Source organism: Haemorhous mexicanus, chromosome 22 (genome assembly GCF_027477595.1).
Source record: "Haemorhous mexicanus isolate bHaeMex1 chromosome 22, bHaeMex1.pri, whole genome shotgun sequence".
Classification (NCBI taxonomy): domain Eukaryota; kingdom Metazoa; phylum Chordata; class Aves; order Passeriformes; family Fringillidae; genus Haemorhous; species Haemorhous mexicanus.
In genome coordinates, this window is record NC_082362.1 from 7,423,205 (window position 1) to 7,438,386 (window position 15,182).

General features: G+C 64.2%; 1 protein-coding gene across 1 annotated transcript; it reads right to left on the bottom strand.

Annotated features, from left to right (window-relative positions):
* Positions 1-539: 539 nt before the first annotated feature.
* SEZ6 (seizure related 6 homolog) lies at positions 540-14,856 on the bottom strand. The gene is made up of 17 exons (XM_059866146.1): positions 14,760-14,856; positions 6,832-7,401; positions 6,626-6,759; positions 5,559-5,751; positions 5,056-5,241; positions 4,813-4,981; positions 4,262-4,428; positions 3,984-4,178; positions 3,664-3,802; positions 3,390-3,586; positions 3,119-3,313; positions 2,847-3,038; positions 2,570-2,767; positions 2,435-2,473; positions 2,209-2,329; positions 2,033-2,135; positions 540-1,511 (listed from the first exon to the last, which is right to left on the bottom strand). Exons 1-17 carry the CDS (start codon positions 14,821-14,823, stop codon positions 1,479-1,481), a joined length of 2,895 nt encoding a protein of 964 aa, XP_059722129.1. The 5' UTR covers positions 14,824-14,856; the 3' UTR covers positions 540-1,478.
* Between the last annotated feature and the right edge of the window lie 326 nt (positions 14,857-15,182).

Here is a 15,182-nt window from a genome sequence, read left to right on the forward strand (position 1 = left end):
GCGGCGGGGGGGCGGCGGGACGCACGCGGAGTCACTGCGCGTGCGTGGAGCGCCTCCCTGAGAGACCCCGCCCCGCCCCGCCCCTTCTCCGCCCTCTTCTCGCGCAGGCGCGTGGCGGCCGTCACGTTCCAGCGAGAGGGCGGGGCAGCGGGGACGTCAGTGACGTAACGGCGCGGGGCGGGGCGGCGGGACACGCGCGCGGCGGCAGGGGGCGCGCTGCGCGCGGCGCGCCGGGATGGCGGGGGCGGGGTCTCTGTTTGTGACGTCACCAAGGCAGGGGTCACGCCTCTTAAAGCGACAGTGCCCCCTCCCGGAGAGCACGGAGGGGTGGGCGTGGGGGTCGGGATGTCATCGGGGTAGCGGTGAGGTGGGCTCAGGATCCACGCTGGGGGTGTGTGTGTGGGTGTATCCCCGTTCCGAGCTGCCCGGCCCCGCTGAGGAAAACTCCATCGCTTCTTCTAAAACACCAGTTTTTATTAATGAAACAACCAAAAGATGGGGAGGGGGGCGGTGTCCCCTCCAGATCGAGGGGGCGGCGGGGGCCGGGGTCACCAGCCCGGGCGGGACGCGGCGGTGGGGGGGGCGCAGCCATGCCCGGTGCCCCTGCCCACCCCGTCACTGCGGGTTTGGCCGGGCTGGGGTGCCGGGACGCCCGGGGGGACACGCTGGTGGCGGAAGGGACCCCCCCGGTGAGGGCGAAGCAAGCGGGGGCCGGGGGGACACGCAGCATGCTGGGGACACGGGAGGGACACGTCCCTGCGTGGCGGCGGTGGGAGACACGGGGTTGCGGGGGGACCAGCCCTGTGCTGGGTGGGGGGCGAGGGCGGGGTGGGGGCACCCACATGGCCACCCAAGCCCCTCGCCCACCCCCCGGGGCTTTGTCCCCTCCCCGCTGCAGCCCCGGGGAGCCCTGTCCTTACCTGGGGGTCCCCACAGCGGTGCTCCCCCTGCCTGTGTCACTCCTCCGTCGCAGGGACTGTGGGGGCTGCTCTTTTCCCCCTGCGGGGGGCTGGGGGGACGGATGGGCAGGGTAGGGTCCGGGTACCCTCGCTGGCTCAGGGGCCGGGGGGCAGGATGGGGTCCGGGGACCCTCGCTGGCTCAGGGGCCGGGGGGCAGGATGGGGTCCGGGGACCCTCGCTGGCTCAGGGGCCGGGGGGCAGGATGGGGTCCGGGGACCCTCGCTGGCTCAGGGCCGGGGGGCAGGATGGGGTCCGGGGACCCTCGCTGGCTCAGCCTCTCATGAGCCCAGTGCGGGGGGCTGGGTGACGGTGGGGCTCGGGCAGAGCCCACGGGGGTCCGGGTGGATCGGGGGTGGCAGGGGGGTGGCCGGTGCCCAGGTGGGTCCTGCCAAGCGCTCGGCTTGAGTCTCCTTGGGAGAGGTGTTCCCAGCCCGTGCCGGGGGCCGGCGGGCACGGGGGGGCCCGGGAGGGGTGGCTGCAGCGCCCTGCTCCACGCTGCCCACACCTAGATGGACACCTCATATTCCCTCGTGTCCTGCAAAGAAAACAGACTGCAAGGGGTTGGACACTCGGCAGTGCAATGGGTGCCCGGGACAGGGATAGGGCATCTCCCATCCCATAAGGAGCTGAGACTACAGAGAGCCCTGGGGATGTGTGTCCCATCCCATACATGGGTCCTGGATCAGTGTCCATCCTGTACATGGTCCTTGGATGGATATCCCAGGTAGTGTGAGTGGTCCCTGGATGGTTTCTGAACTAATGTGTGGTGCCTGGATGGATATCCCACCCCTCATGTGGTCCCTGGATTGATGTTCCATCCTGTGTGTATTCCCTGACTGGATGTCCATCCCTGAACAGTCCCTGGATAGATCCATCATCCCATGTGTGCTCTCTGGGTGCAGATGTCCCACCCCCTGTGCTGTTCCTGGGTGGATGTCCTATCTAATGGAACACATGACCCCATCCCACACCTGTCCCAGCCCCTGCACAGCCCCTGGCACGGGTGGCCCATGCAATGCAGGGTCCCCAGGGTGCCCAGCCCCAGATGGGGGGTGTGGGGACCAGTACTTACTCCTGTCTCATAGGTGGGATTGTCAAAAGCCGACTCCACGGTGATATGGTCGTAGGGGTGGGAGCCAGCAAGGGGCAGCTGCAGGGCTGGCTTCCCCTGGAGCCTGTGGGGAAAGGGCAGCTGCAGTGGGCACTGGGGGGCCACGGGGCTCCATGGGGTCACAGGGGGCCACTCACTTGGAGAAGTAGAGATAAATGCCCCCGATGAGCAGGGCCACCACCAGCACGGGCAGGAAGACAGCGATGGCCACGTTGGTGCCCTCCAGCGTTGTCCCTGAGGGCACGGCCTTGGCCACAGCTGTCCGGGAGGGAGAGTTGGGGGTTCACCCAGGGGACACCCCATATCGGCCGCACCCCGGGTGCCCCTCCACGCTCTGGCACCCCCAAACACCCTCGCCCTTACCATCCAGGTTGCGGTTGCTGTAAAACTCATCGTAGGAGGCTGGAGGAGGCGGAAGAAAGAAACCAACACCAGGGGTGAGAAGTGGGGTGCTGAGCGGTGCCGGCGGGGTGCTGGGGTGGGGGGTGCTCGTCTCACCCGCCTTGCAGATAGGAGGGGAGCCGCTCCAGCGTGAGGGGTGCCCGGGCAGGCAGCGCAGGCTGCTCTCGCCCAGCAGCGCCCGGCCGGCGGTGCAGGAGAAGTGTAGGGTGGCTCCCGCCGGGTACAGCCGCCGCTCCGGGCTCTGCCGCCCGCCCGCCGGCACGCCGGGGTTGTGGCAGGGCTCGTACGTCTCCGCTGCGAGGCAGTGGTACGGTGGCGTCAGCGCTCGCCCTCGGCTCGGGGGATATGCCCGAGGAGGGGACGCCCAACTCACGGATGCACTTGGGGAGGCGGTCACTCCACTTGGGTCCCCCCGCGGCACGGTCATGGCAGGTGAGGGTCCCGGCGCCCGCCAGGACATAGCCCTTGTCACAGACGTACTGCACGGTGGCTCCCACCGGGAATTTAGGGTTGGAGACCACCCTGCGGCTGTGCTCAGCATCGCCAGGGTCCCGGCAGGTTGTCACTGCAGGGAGGAGGGACCAGTGGTGACGGTGGCTGGGGATGGGCCGCAGGGCAGGGGGGTCACTGGTGGGCACCACTCACCCCGCTCGCAGGAGGGCAGGTCGCCGCTCCACGTCAGGTCCCAGTGACACATCAGGAGGTCAGTGCCTGTCAGCTGGAAGCCGGGGTAGCAATGGAATGTGACCACAGTGCCATGGAGAAGCTCTGGCTGTGAGGATGTCTTCCAGCCATTGGCAATGTCCGGCAGCTCAGGGCAGGTGTCATTACGGGGAACCTCTGTGGGCACGGAAGGCTGAGCAGGGCAGTGGGGACACTGAGAACACCAGGAATGCTGTCCTGCCATGGGCCTCACCGGAGAAATGGATGACAAAACCCTGCCGATAGGCAAAGGCACCTGCACCGGGGTCAGACTGGAACTGCACGGTGACATCGGCGGTGGATGCGTAGAGCTTGAAGCGGCCACGGGCGCCCGTGTACTGGCCCAGGATGCGCGCCGTCAGGTCGTCCCCGTCGTAGAAGGTCAGCATGTCCCCCGAGCCCAGCCGCAGCCTGGGGCAGTGGGGCCGTGAGGGCAGGGAGGGCACAGATCCTCCATCCCACCATCCCCATCCCATCCCAGCACTCACACGCGGACGTCCAGCATGATGCGCTTGTCCTCCTCCACGTGCAGCCCCCAGATGCAGTCCTGGCCCTTGCCATATGCCTCTGGCCAGTTGGGTGACAGCACCACTCCGGTCGTGTCCGTCAGCTCCCCGCTGCACACCGCTGTGGGCACACTCCAGGCTTGGCACTGCCACGGGGCACTTGCCACAGCACCCACTCCAGCATCCCATATCCAGCACCCACCATGTCCCTCAGCTCCATCACACTCAGCAGCACGGTGGCTGCAGTATCTCTCATGCCCCATCCACAGCAACCCCTGGCACCCTCCAGCACCAGCACCCACCACGGCACGCCGGTTCAGTCTCATTCCACTGCGGGTCACTGGGGTCGACACACTCAATGATGGTGGAGCCCTGCTCCAGCGTGTAGCCAGGGTCGCAGCTGAACTCCACCGTGGTGCCCACGGGGTACCGGGGATCGCTGGCCGTGAAGTTCCCATACTTGACAAAGGGCTCGTAGCAATGCCCCTGCTCGAAGGCTGCGGGCACAGGGGCAAAGGTCTGCAGGGGCCAGGTGGGCACGGGGATGTTTGGGTCACTCGTTGTGCCCTTGGCTCCATACCTTCATAGCGCAGCGCCATGCCCGCCGCGGCCCCGCTGCTGTCGGTGGTGAGCTCCACGAAGAAGTGGCGCCCGGTGCTGAGCAGCCCCTCGATGGGCAGGTACTCCACCTCGTAGGAGTCGTACACCGGAGGTGCCTCCACGTTGTTGCCGTTGCGGATGATGAGCCTGCCAAGGCATGACAAGGGCAGGGTGCACTGCTGGCCATGGCCAACAGCAGCCATGCTTGGGCATGGATGGTAGCCTCCAACCCCAGCTATTTCCAGCAGCACCATCCTTGGACATGGCCAGAGGTTATCTTCCTTGAATATGGCCAAGAGCACTATCCTTGAGCATGGCCAATGGCCAAAGGTAGCCACACTTGGCTATGGTAAGCAACGCCCATCCTTAAATATCACTACGGGCACCCATCCATGGCAGATCCCATCCTTGAATATGGCCAATGGCACCCATCCTTGGATACTGTCAAGAGCACTCATCCTTGAACATGGCCCCATGAAGAGCAGCCCCAGAATGCCCCCACACCCCTGCCCCCCCAAGTTTGAGCCAAACCTGTCATCATCCTCTGCCAGTGACACCTTCTCAAAGTGGAGGTGGAGGCGGTGGCCATCCGGCGCTTCCAGCAGCCAGTGGCACGTCAGGTTGTTGCTGTAGTTCCCGGGAAAGCCGGGTGACACAATGCGTCCCACTGTGGCATTCCGGACCACCCCGCCACATGCCGCTGTGGGAGAGGGACTGTCAGTGGGTGGCTGTGCCGTGCCAGCTGTCCCGTGTCCCCAAGCTGCTGGTGCTCACCGAGACAGAGGGGCTCACGGGCGCTCCAGAAGGGGCGGGTGGCGTTGCGGCAGACGAGCCGGCGGGCGCCCTGCAGCTGGTATCCCGTGGAGCAGCGGAAACGGGCGTCCCCACCGGGGTGCAGGCTGCTGACAGAGACCTCCCCGAAAGCCGGCCGTGCTGGGAAGGGGCAGCTCAGCAGGTAGGCTGGGGGCAGGTGGTGTTGTTACCAAGGTTGAGGAGTAATGGACTCCCCCCTCACCCAGCACCCAAAACCTGCCTCCCCAGAGGCCTGGAAATGCCTGGGTGTGGCAGGGCTCGAGTGACAGAGTGCCTATGGATGCCAAAAATTATGCTCAATGGATCCATAACTGCTAAGGCCAACTAGCTCTCCATGAGCGTTCTTCGCCTAGTCAGTGCCTGCTTAAAACTCAGATAAACTCCTGGTGCATCCCCACAATCCAAATTAGCACCATGCCAGCAGGGACGCTCCCAGAGGGTACAGAGTGTTCTGAGCCCCATACCTTGGTAGTGAAAGTGGTAGGAGCCAGGGCTGGGGGGCCGGGGGCTCTGGAAGCGGAGGGTGAGGAGGTTGGCTGGGCTGCGGATGACCTGGCCCCGCAGCAGGAAGGACTCGTTGGCCAGGAGGTTGGGCTCCAGGCCTCCCGCACTCTCCACCGTCAGTGTCTCCCCTTCTGCCAGGCTGATGTTCTCTACCTGCAGGGGACACAAGTGTCACCACGGCAGCATCGCCCGGCTCCTGGCTGGGAGCTGGTCCTTGAGTGGCTTCTCTGCGGTCGATAGCCCGCTGGAGCTTGTCTGTGCAGGGCAGCACCTTTCAAACATGGTTAGCAGGGCCATAAATCATCCCCCATGCCAAGAGCAGCAGGGCCCGGCTCTGCCAGAGCACCACAGCACAGCCAGGCCCACGCTGCAGCCTTGCAGACAGCCAGCCTCGCCCTCTGGAGCAATTTGCTATTAATGATGCTAATTAAGGCATGCTGCATGGTGAGGAGCAGCAGCACTGGTGAGTGTGGGCTGGAGCAGGGCTGGTTGCTGCCTCTGGCTCACCACCAGCTTTCCACAAGCCATGGCAACTGCCCTGTGGTGGCCTCAGCAGAGATGGGGACACATGGCCACGTGCCACTGATGGGAGCAGCACAAGGCCTCAGCCCAGCAGGGTTTGCTGTCAGCCTCTGCTCCTGGCAGATGGGTGCTGGGTGTTCCTGGCCCTGAAGCACAGCATGGCACCTTCTGGCACTGCTCACACCTTCTCCATTAGGGCTTCGTTAATTAAATCTCACAGCACTTCTTTGTGATGGATGCCAGGCACAGCAGCTGGTGGGCACAGAGCATCCTGGGGCATCACAGCAGCTCATGTACCCACATCCCTGTGCCGGGGCCTGAGGGTAGGCAATGTCCTGAGCCAGCTCACTTGGCTTGGGGACACAGGAATGGGGACAAGAACAGGGACAAGACCATGTGTTTGCTGCACCCTGCACAGACTTACAGCCGTGGCACAGAGTAGGGGACACGCCACATCTGTCTGTGGGCACTTGCCACCCTGGCCCACCCTCAGCCGTCAGCTCACCTTGAGCTCCACACCATAGCCAGGGTAGACAGAGATGGTGTAGGTGCAGTCCAGGCTGCCATCATAGGGGACACCAGTTGGCTCTGGGGACACCAGCCAACCCTCGGGACCCGCCAGCGTCCGGTTGCAGGGAGCTGGTGACAGAAGAAAGCCCAGTTTAGCCTCACTTCACACTAGTTCCACCCAACTCCCTCCCTGGCACCCACCTGGCCCCTGCAGTGTGGTGACAGTGGTGGTGGTGATGGTGGAGGTGGTGGTGGTCCCCTCCTCATCCCCAGGCACCACAGTGGCCCCGGCTCGGGGTGCCAGGGATGTGCCGGCTGTGGTGGGTGCCTGGCTGGGGGATGCAGTGCTTGACTCTGGCACCCCAGAGGGGGACCACGAGGGGTCTGCACCTGGCACAGCCCCCCACGCCTCCCCCCATGGCCCGGGGCGCCCCGCTGGCGTGGTCAGCGGGTCAGTGGGGAAGGCAGGCCGGGGCAGGGCAGGCGTGCGGGGGGAGGGCTCGGGTTCTGGGGGTCCGGGGGCCGGCTGGAGGGCACCACCAGGGAGGAGGGGGCCGGCCCCAGCAGGCAGGAACGGCGCCTGGGCCAGGTAGTCCTTCTTCAGGAAGGCTTCGTGCAGCAGGTCCTCCAGCAGCGGGTGGTGGTTGAGGATCTTGAGCGTGGGCGCGGTGCTCACAAAGCGAGCCTCCGCCTCCCGCTCCGCCGGCGTGGGCAGCGCCGTCGGCTCCACCTCGGCGCTCTCCCCAGTCTTCCTCGCCAGCCCGTTGAAGCCTGGAGGGAGGAAAGGGTGTGGGATGCTGGGGAACCTGTGGACTGATGCTGTGTTGGGGACTGAGAGGGAACGGGGGCTGGTGATGCATCAGGGGGTGATGCTTCATCACACATCAGTGCTGTGCCCTCAGTGGCACCTGGGAGTGGAGCCTGGACATGGACTGGAGCTGTATCAGGCGTGGATGCAGCTCTGGGGAGTGATGCTGGTGCAGTGCCACAGACCTGTGCTGCACTGGGGACCACCACTTCCCATGGACCAACCCTGCACCACAGGCCAGTGCTGCTCCAAGGGCTAACGCTTCCCTGCACACCAATATTCCCCCAATGGGATGGCAGGATGGCAAACAGGTGCATCATCCACACACAGTGGGAATGTGACACCCTCTCCCCAGCATATCCTTCACTGGGGCAGCCCTAGCAATTAAGCCCAGGCTAACTGATGCACATCTGCAGCTTGTACCACGTGAAGGGGTGCCCACTCCTCCTGTGAGCCTGCCCCGATGGGGACAGCCCTGGGACTGGGTGTCCCTGATCTCAGATTATCCTTCACCACAGAGGTGGCCATCCCATGCTATGGTTCTCCTGGGTCTGCATATTCCCAGGGTGCAGACATGCAGGTGGTTACCATGAGTGCCATGACCAGCTGTGCCAGGAATGTCACGGGAGCCTGGACACTTGCACCCTTCTCCAGGCTACCAGAGAGCACAGCTTCCTTCCAGCTGGGCTGTTCCTGAGCAGTGTGAGTCTGTAGGGAACCCCCCATCCCATCGATGCTCCCCCCTCTCCCACCCACAACCACAGGGATTTCCCTGACACAGCCCCGTGTCCCTCCCAGGCATTAGTCCCTGAACAAATCCCCAGCACGCCCAGCCCAGCAGCTTACGGCCCTTAGACCAAAAATAAAAGAATTTAATCAGCCCTAATGAGTCACCCAGCATCTCCTGCTCCTGGATCTGGCACAGCACCGTCCCCTCTCCTGCTGGGCACAGCTCAGTGCCACGGCACAGGGGGTGCCATGGTGACACCCAGCATCCTTCTGAGGCCACGGCAGCGCGTGGGCACGTCTTGCCGCCGTGCACAGGCACTGATGACACGATACTGCCAATTACCGGCTAATTATCCCTATCCGTAGCAGGGCAGGGCCCCGCGAAGATTAATTACTCTGCGACTGCTGCTTTTAAGGGACTATTAAGAGACATTATCTTGGGTGTGCAGCGTAGTGGGGAGCTGCTGGGTGCTGGCAGGCGTCCCCACGCCGCTGCTACCCCCCCTTGTCCCCAGCAGCCCCCTGCCATCGGGCGGGGACACTGATAATGCCTTGGGCACAGAGGCACAGCAGGGACACCTGCCCACACCAGCTCCAAGGGGTTTGCTTGCCCCCCAGCAAGGCCAGAATTATATTTTAATGGGATCCGTTTATTAGAACATAAAAGTTAATGAGTTTATACTGAAGGGCGCCAAAATCTCCTTTGGGCTTTAACGGCAGATCAGTGCTCAGGGCTGGGCCCTGCACCACCACCACTGCCCTGTGTGGTGAAGGCTGGGCTAGAGATGCCCACCCAGCCCCCTGGACACCCCTGTCCATGAGCATCTCACCTGCCCGGTGTGCTGGGGGGCACAGAGGTCCCCATGGAGGCTACTGGCTAAGGCCAGGCCTCCCAGCAAGGATCCTACAGCAGCTCCCATCTGGACACTGAGCACCCTGGGCTGGGCAGTCCTGGCACCAGGCACTGCCCTGGGCTCTGTGTGGGGCTCTGGGTACCACAGGATGCTCTTGGCACCAGGGGATGCTTGGGACTCTTGGCCCTCTGGGGATGCTCAGGACACCGTGGGAAGCAGGGGGTGCCCAGCTGCTGCCACCCTGCCCCGTGAACACCACAGAATTAGATCCTCCACCTCCACAGATGTCTCTAAGCAGCTTATCTCCAGTGCCACAGCTATGTCCCTCCCATGTCCCCAAGGTGACCAGGGACTGCTGACGTGGGACTGGCTACCCAGCACACACCCCTCCAGGCCCTGGCAGCCAGCAGCGACCCCACTGAACTCGGGATGGGCAGAGGGGCTGCCAAGCCCCCAGCAGCCACCTCCCTGTCGGGGTCCCTTGGCATGCTGGCCACGGTCACAGCCGGGATGGGGTCCTAAGCCCTCCCATTGGCTTTGTCGGGTGGGAGTTTATTAACAGCAGCCGGGAGATGCCGGAGACTAATCCGGCTGTGGCGGGCGGGGCCCCCCGGCGGGGATCGATGCTGCCTGCTGTCACAAATAAATAAATAAGGCGGGACGCGGCCGCCCAGGGAGCCCCGATCGATGCTGCCCGCCAAGACAGCAATAACAGAGCGCCCGACTCAGGGAGGGGACAGGGCAGGGCCCCCAGTGGCCCCAAGAGCATCACAGCCCTGTGGCACGGTGGTGTTCCATGCCTCAGTTTCCCCATCCGTAGGAGGGGGCAGTGGGAGATGCAGGCGGGCACAGGGTGAGGGCAGGGGCTGGGCCTCACAAGATTCTAGGTTTATTTTCTAATTTAAAATCCAATCTGGCTTTGCCCCCATGGTCAGGGCCTGCAGCTGTGATAAATGAGCTGTCAGGAAGCCGACACCACACTCCCCCACCCACAGCCCCTCCGTCATACGGCCTCCAGCCCCCTGAACCACCCCCAGCCTCCACAACAGGAACAGGAGAGGGAACACACCTTACTGATGTCAGATCCCTACCTGCCCTCTGCCCTGGTGACCCTGAGAACCTCAGGCAGGGAGCAGGGCTTGCTTCCAGGTGCGAATGCAGTGTGGGCAGGAGCAGGCAGGGAATACAGGTGGGTGCAGGTGGTGGGTGGGCAGGTGTAGGCAGCGTGGGAATTCAGGCATTGTCTGGATGCAGGCAGGCTGGGTGGGTGGATGCAGGTGTGGGTGGGCAGATGCAGGCAGGGGCACACAGATGGTGTGAGGGTGAAGGAAGGGGCAGGTGGGCACAGGCAGGACTGTGCAGCCAGCTCCTCTGCCACCAGCTGTCACCACAGACAAACCACTGGCACCCAGCATGGCAAGCTGGCACCAATGCTGGCATCCACGTCCTGCCACCCCATGGCCACCCTGGCACTGCCAGTGACCCCAGCTGCCCACGGCCAAGCTGAGACTGTCAGAGCAGCTGGAGCAGGGACCCAAGGGGCTGCCCCGGTGCCCGGGGACGCTGCGGGCGGGTGCGGCCGCCAGCCCTGGCAGCTACCGGAGGAGCTCGGCTTTAATATTCATGGCAGCGCTGGCGGGGAAGCGTTTGACCTTGTATGTTTTGCAATTCTCCTTGAATTGAACAGTCATTTACCCGCTGACACATGTCACATCACCGCAACTGGTTCCCTGGAGCATCGCGGCGGCCGGGCGCCGGCTGACACACGGAGCACCGGGCGGGCACCGGGCAGAGCCCAGCGGGCAGCTGGGTGCCCATCCCTGGGGCTTTCCTCCCTTCCCAATGGTGTCCTTGTCCCCTCCTGGCCACCCGGAGCCCATGTAATCCCCCTTCCCCATTCTCCCTGCGGAGCTAATGGGTTTCTACAGTAATTTCCCTGTGTGGCAGCAGCGGTGATAAATTATCTGTCTGCTGCTATTTCAGACCCGAGCGCTGTGCGGTGCCATGTCCCCCCCTCCCTGGGCTCACAGCACCTAAATCAGCCCCTCCCCCAGGATTTTCTGGGATGGATACCCCACTGCTGGGCAGCACCTGCTCAGTGCCACCCCACTCTGGCCATGATGTAGGTGCCAGGCCCCCATGGGGCTCTATGCAAGCTCTGGTCTCCCCCAGGACTCAGCACAGCTCACCCCCCTGGGGGGGCAGAGGGGCACCCAGTCCTCAGGGCACCCCTGGGTGCTGGGAGTGCCTGCCCAGCGTGGGCAGGAGTCAGGCAGGGTGAGCAGGGCCACGCTGCCCACCCAGCTCCCGTCTCCCCTTCCCTCCGCCCACTGCCAGAGACAGTAATTGAAATCGGTTGCGGGAGGCGAGCGAGAGCTGCTTGTCGGGCTCCGCGTTGGGCTGCTCAGCCATGTCATACTTCCTGCAGACACCATCCCCTCCCATCGCCGCCTGCTCCTGCCAGAGCCAGCATTTCAGCTGCCCCCATGTCTCTTCAGCCAGCCCCTCATCCTGCCGAAGCCCTGCTTTTCCTAGAGGATGAACCAGCCAGTTCTGGAAGACACTCAGGGCTGGTCTTACAGCCAACATTGCCCCTTGCTGCCACCCCCCAGGGTATCTGGGGACCACCAGAGCCTGCCCTGCCCAAGCATCACCTCGCTCATTGCCCACCACTGGCTGATCTGGCATTTCAAGCACCTCTCTCCATTTTCACAGGGTCAGAGCAGCGCTCTTGCAGCTGATTAATATTTGATCCCTTCAGCACAGCTCGTTACTGCATTTAAATTATATATGTAATAATTCCTACTGGCATAGAGAGAGCGTGCAGGCTGCCTCCTGCTGCCTCTCCTGGAGGCTAGGGGCCGAGCAGATCCCCAGCTTTGGCCAATCAGACCCCCTGGCACCTCGGAGGATGTGATGAGCAGTGCCAGGTCTCAGCACAGGGCAAGCTGGAAGCGAGCCAGGCAGAAAGAGCCATCCCCAGCTGCCTCTGAGGGGTCCAGGCAACCCCTTCACCCACCCAAGGTTGCTCATGGTCAGAGCAGTGCTGGTCCTCTGGTTGTCCCCATGTCCCCAGCAGCAGGAGGAAGGGATGCTGCCACTTCTGAGCTCCTGCTTGCAACTGGAGGGAATCCATTACCTCCCTGGTTATAGGCAGCTTTCAGAGGCAATCTTTCAATTGTGCGCATTTAAAGAATTGATTGGAGGCGAAATTATCCTCTCCCGTCAGAGCTGCTGGAGACACAACTTCATCCACCTCCCCCGGGGGCTCTTGGTGCTCCCAGCGGACCCCACAGCCAGGGTCAGCCTCAGCCCCCACCCCAGCAGGGAGTGACAGCCCCAGGAGCCCCGTGCCAGCCTGGGAGTCCCACCAGCAGCACAGAAAAGGGTGGGGGCTCCCTGCTGCTCCAAACCAGGCCTGGGGGTGCCCTTGTCATGCCCTTGTCCAAGGTTTTTTGCACCCCATTTCCCCCCACACTCCCATTGCTCTGCTCCAGCCCTGCCTGGCACAGCACCCTGCGCTGAATTCATCCCCGCCACTGCAAACCCACGGACGATCCCTGCGGCAGTCAGGCTCCGGGCAGCGCTGGGGGTGCCTGGCTCAGCCTGCGCCCCACATCCCCGCGGGACAGCCCTGCCCTCCCGCTCCCCGGCTTAAGAGCATTATCCAGATAATCCTGGCCTGGCGGCACGGCAGCGTGGCGGTGACGAACTCCTCCGAGGCACGCAGGGCACGAGCACACGCGCCGGTAATTACTGGAGCAGGCGCCCGCCTCCTTCCCCAGCCCCCTCCTCACACCGAGAGCCCAGGCAGCACCCACACCCCCGGGGCCACCGTGTCCCCCAAATACATCACCCCTATGGGCACAGTGCATCTGGCTGATGCTGGATGCTGTGGCACAGCTCATGGGGGCACGGCCAGGCCCTGTGCCCCCTGCCACAGCCTGTGCTGATTCCTAATGCCCCAGGCTGCCAGGATCCCAAATTACAAGGAGCTCCCTCCAGCGTGGCTAAGATAACCCCCACAAGAAATTCCCAGCCTGGCATGGCTTTGGAGAGCTGGGGAGAGGGGTTGCAGTGGGGCAGGGTTGATGGAGCTGTGCCTGGCACTGTACCCCTTGGCTTCACCAGTGCCATGGGGTCCGGACCCCACTTTCTGCTGGGGCAAATCCCTGGGGACACCAAGGGGTGGTGGTGCCCCACAGCTGGGGCAGGAGAGAGACAGGATCAGACGCTGCACTGCCAGCACTAAGCTCACAAAGCTCCCCAACCTGGATGAGGGGTCCAAGACTCCCTGACCCCACGTGCCTCTGACCCACAGCTCATCCCAATCATGCACCAGCCCATCGATGCCAAGTCAAGGCCACAGTGACACTGAGCCTGGCACTGCTGCATGGAACCCCTGGGAGCCCTGCCTGATGGAGGATGGGGAATTTGAGGCACAAGCCACACAGACAGCTCCCAGTACATGATGAGGGGATACAGGGTGGACAGGACCCCATGGGTCCCAGCCCTGGGAAGAGCTCAGCACCTCCAGGGGCATCCCTACTTTTAAGACTCTGGGAAATGCACATGCAGTGTTTAATTAACTTTATTGATATTCAGAAATTAGGGGACTGACTAGAGGTAATTGCTCATTAGAAATCATTAAAATGACACAGTAAGCACCAGCCTCCCTTGGGGGAAATCTGCCCTGCTCAGTGCCCTGCTCCCAGGACAGAGCCTCTGATATGGACCCCCCATTCCAGTTTTGCTGTCCCCCCCAGCAGGGCAGGAGATGGGGGTGCCATGGCATTGCCCCACTTGCTGTCCCCATCCTCTGCCTCTCCCAAGGAAGAAGGCTGTGGCAGCAGCCCCAGGCAGCGGGCTGAGCTGGGAATAGCAGCGGGCGCAGGGCCACGGCGCCCTTCCCCGCCTGGGCTCCGCTGCCAGATGGGGAGTTTATGTAACTCCCCGCACGGCTGCTGCCTGCAGCCGGTGCCCACATCCCGCATCCCACCGGGGCCAGCAGGGCTGGACCACGACCCGCCCATCGCCCCATGCCTGACCACAGTGCTTCGGGGCACCCCAATCCCTGACAGATCTCCCCAAGCCTTGGAAGGTCCCCAGTCCTATTTTTGGGGCAGCGGAGCCACGAGGCATCGAGACTGCCGGTGCCCCACGGGTGGCAGAGACAAGGAGCCGAGCTGGGTGTTGGCCGCTCTCCTTGGCAAACCGGCACCGCCACCCCAGCGTCCCCCGTGTCCCTCGCGGAGCTGGAGGGGTCACCCCAACAGGGAAGAGAGGGGGAAAGAATTAAATGCCCCGGGTGCCCCCCACCCGGCAGCGGGAACCGCACGGAGGGACCGGCTCACGGCGTAGCCAGCCCGAGGGCGGCTCGAAGGGCTCGGTGACCGCGGAGCGGGTCCACAGTACCTGCCCAGCCCCCGGTGCGGAGATGCTCCCCCCGTCGGTAACACCGGCAGAGGGGCTGCCGCCGAAGCCTGCCGGGGGCGGCGTTGCACCAGCCCGGCTGCAAAGCGCCGTGCGCGTCCCCGGAGGGGGTGGCGGTGGGGCGGATAACGAGGAAGGGGGATTCTCGGTTCACCGGGGGAAAACGGGGACCGTCCCCTCCGCACCGGGGGGCGAGCACGAGTTGGCAAAGTTTGACGGCGACGGAGGCGGGTTGAGGCCACCCGGTAGAGAAGGGTGGTCGGTGTGCACGGCGGGGATGACCCGGGGTGTCGGTCGGCGCTTACCGTGTGCCGGGGCGCGGAGCAGCGCGGCGAGGAGCGGCAGGAGCAGCACGGGCGGCGGGCCCATGGCCGGCGGCGGTCAGCACCGCGGACAGCTCCGCTGCGGGCGCGGCGGCGGCGGCGGCGCCCCGAGCGGCGCCCGCCGATACCGGGGACGGCGGAGGAGGGGGGGGGGCCGTAATGCTCCGAGCGCGGCGCACACCAATCCAAAGATCGGGGGGGCTCTCCCCGCCTCCCTCTCAGCCCCCCCCCCCCCCCCCCCCCCCGCCGTAATACTCCGAGCGCTGCGCACACCCAGTGCCGGGGATGTGCGGAGCGAGGGGGGGCTCTGCCCGCCTCCCCCTCAAATCCCCCCCTGCCGTAATGCTCCGAGCTCGCCAATCCCAGGCACAGGGCGGGGGGCCGGCCGTAATGCTCGAAGTGGGG

What these genes read in the sequence shown, in the direction of transcription:
- SEZ6 (XM_059866146.1), bottom strand. Translation starts at nt 14,823, where the DNA reads ATGGGCCCGCCGCCCGTGCTGCTCCTGCCGCTCCTCGCCGCGCTGCTC. An exon ending in CCCTCCTATCTGCAAGGCGG is followed by an intron (nt 2,474 to 2,569) that starts GTGAGACGAGCA and finishes CGCCTCCTCCAG; the next exon opens with CCTCCTACGATGAGTTTTAC. An exon ending in CAGCAACCGCAACCTGGATG is followed by an intron (nt 2,330 to 2,434) that starts GTAAGGGCGAGG and finishes CCTCCCGGACAG; the next exon opens with CTGTGGCCAAGGCCGTGCCC.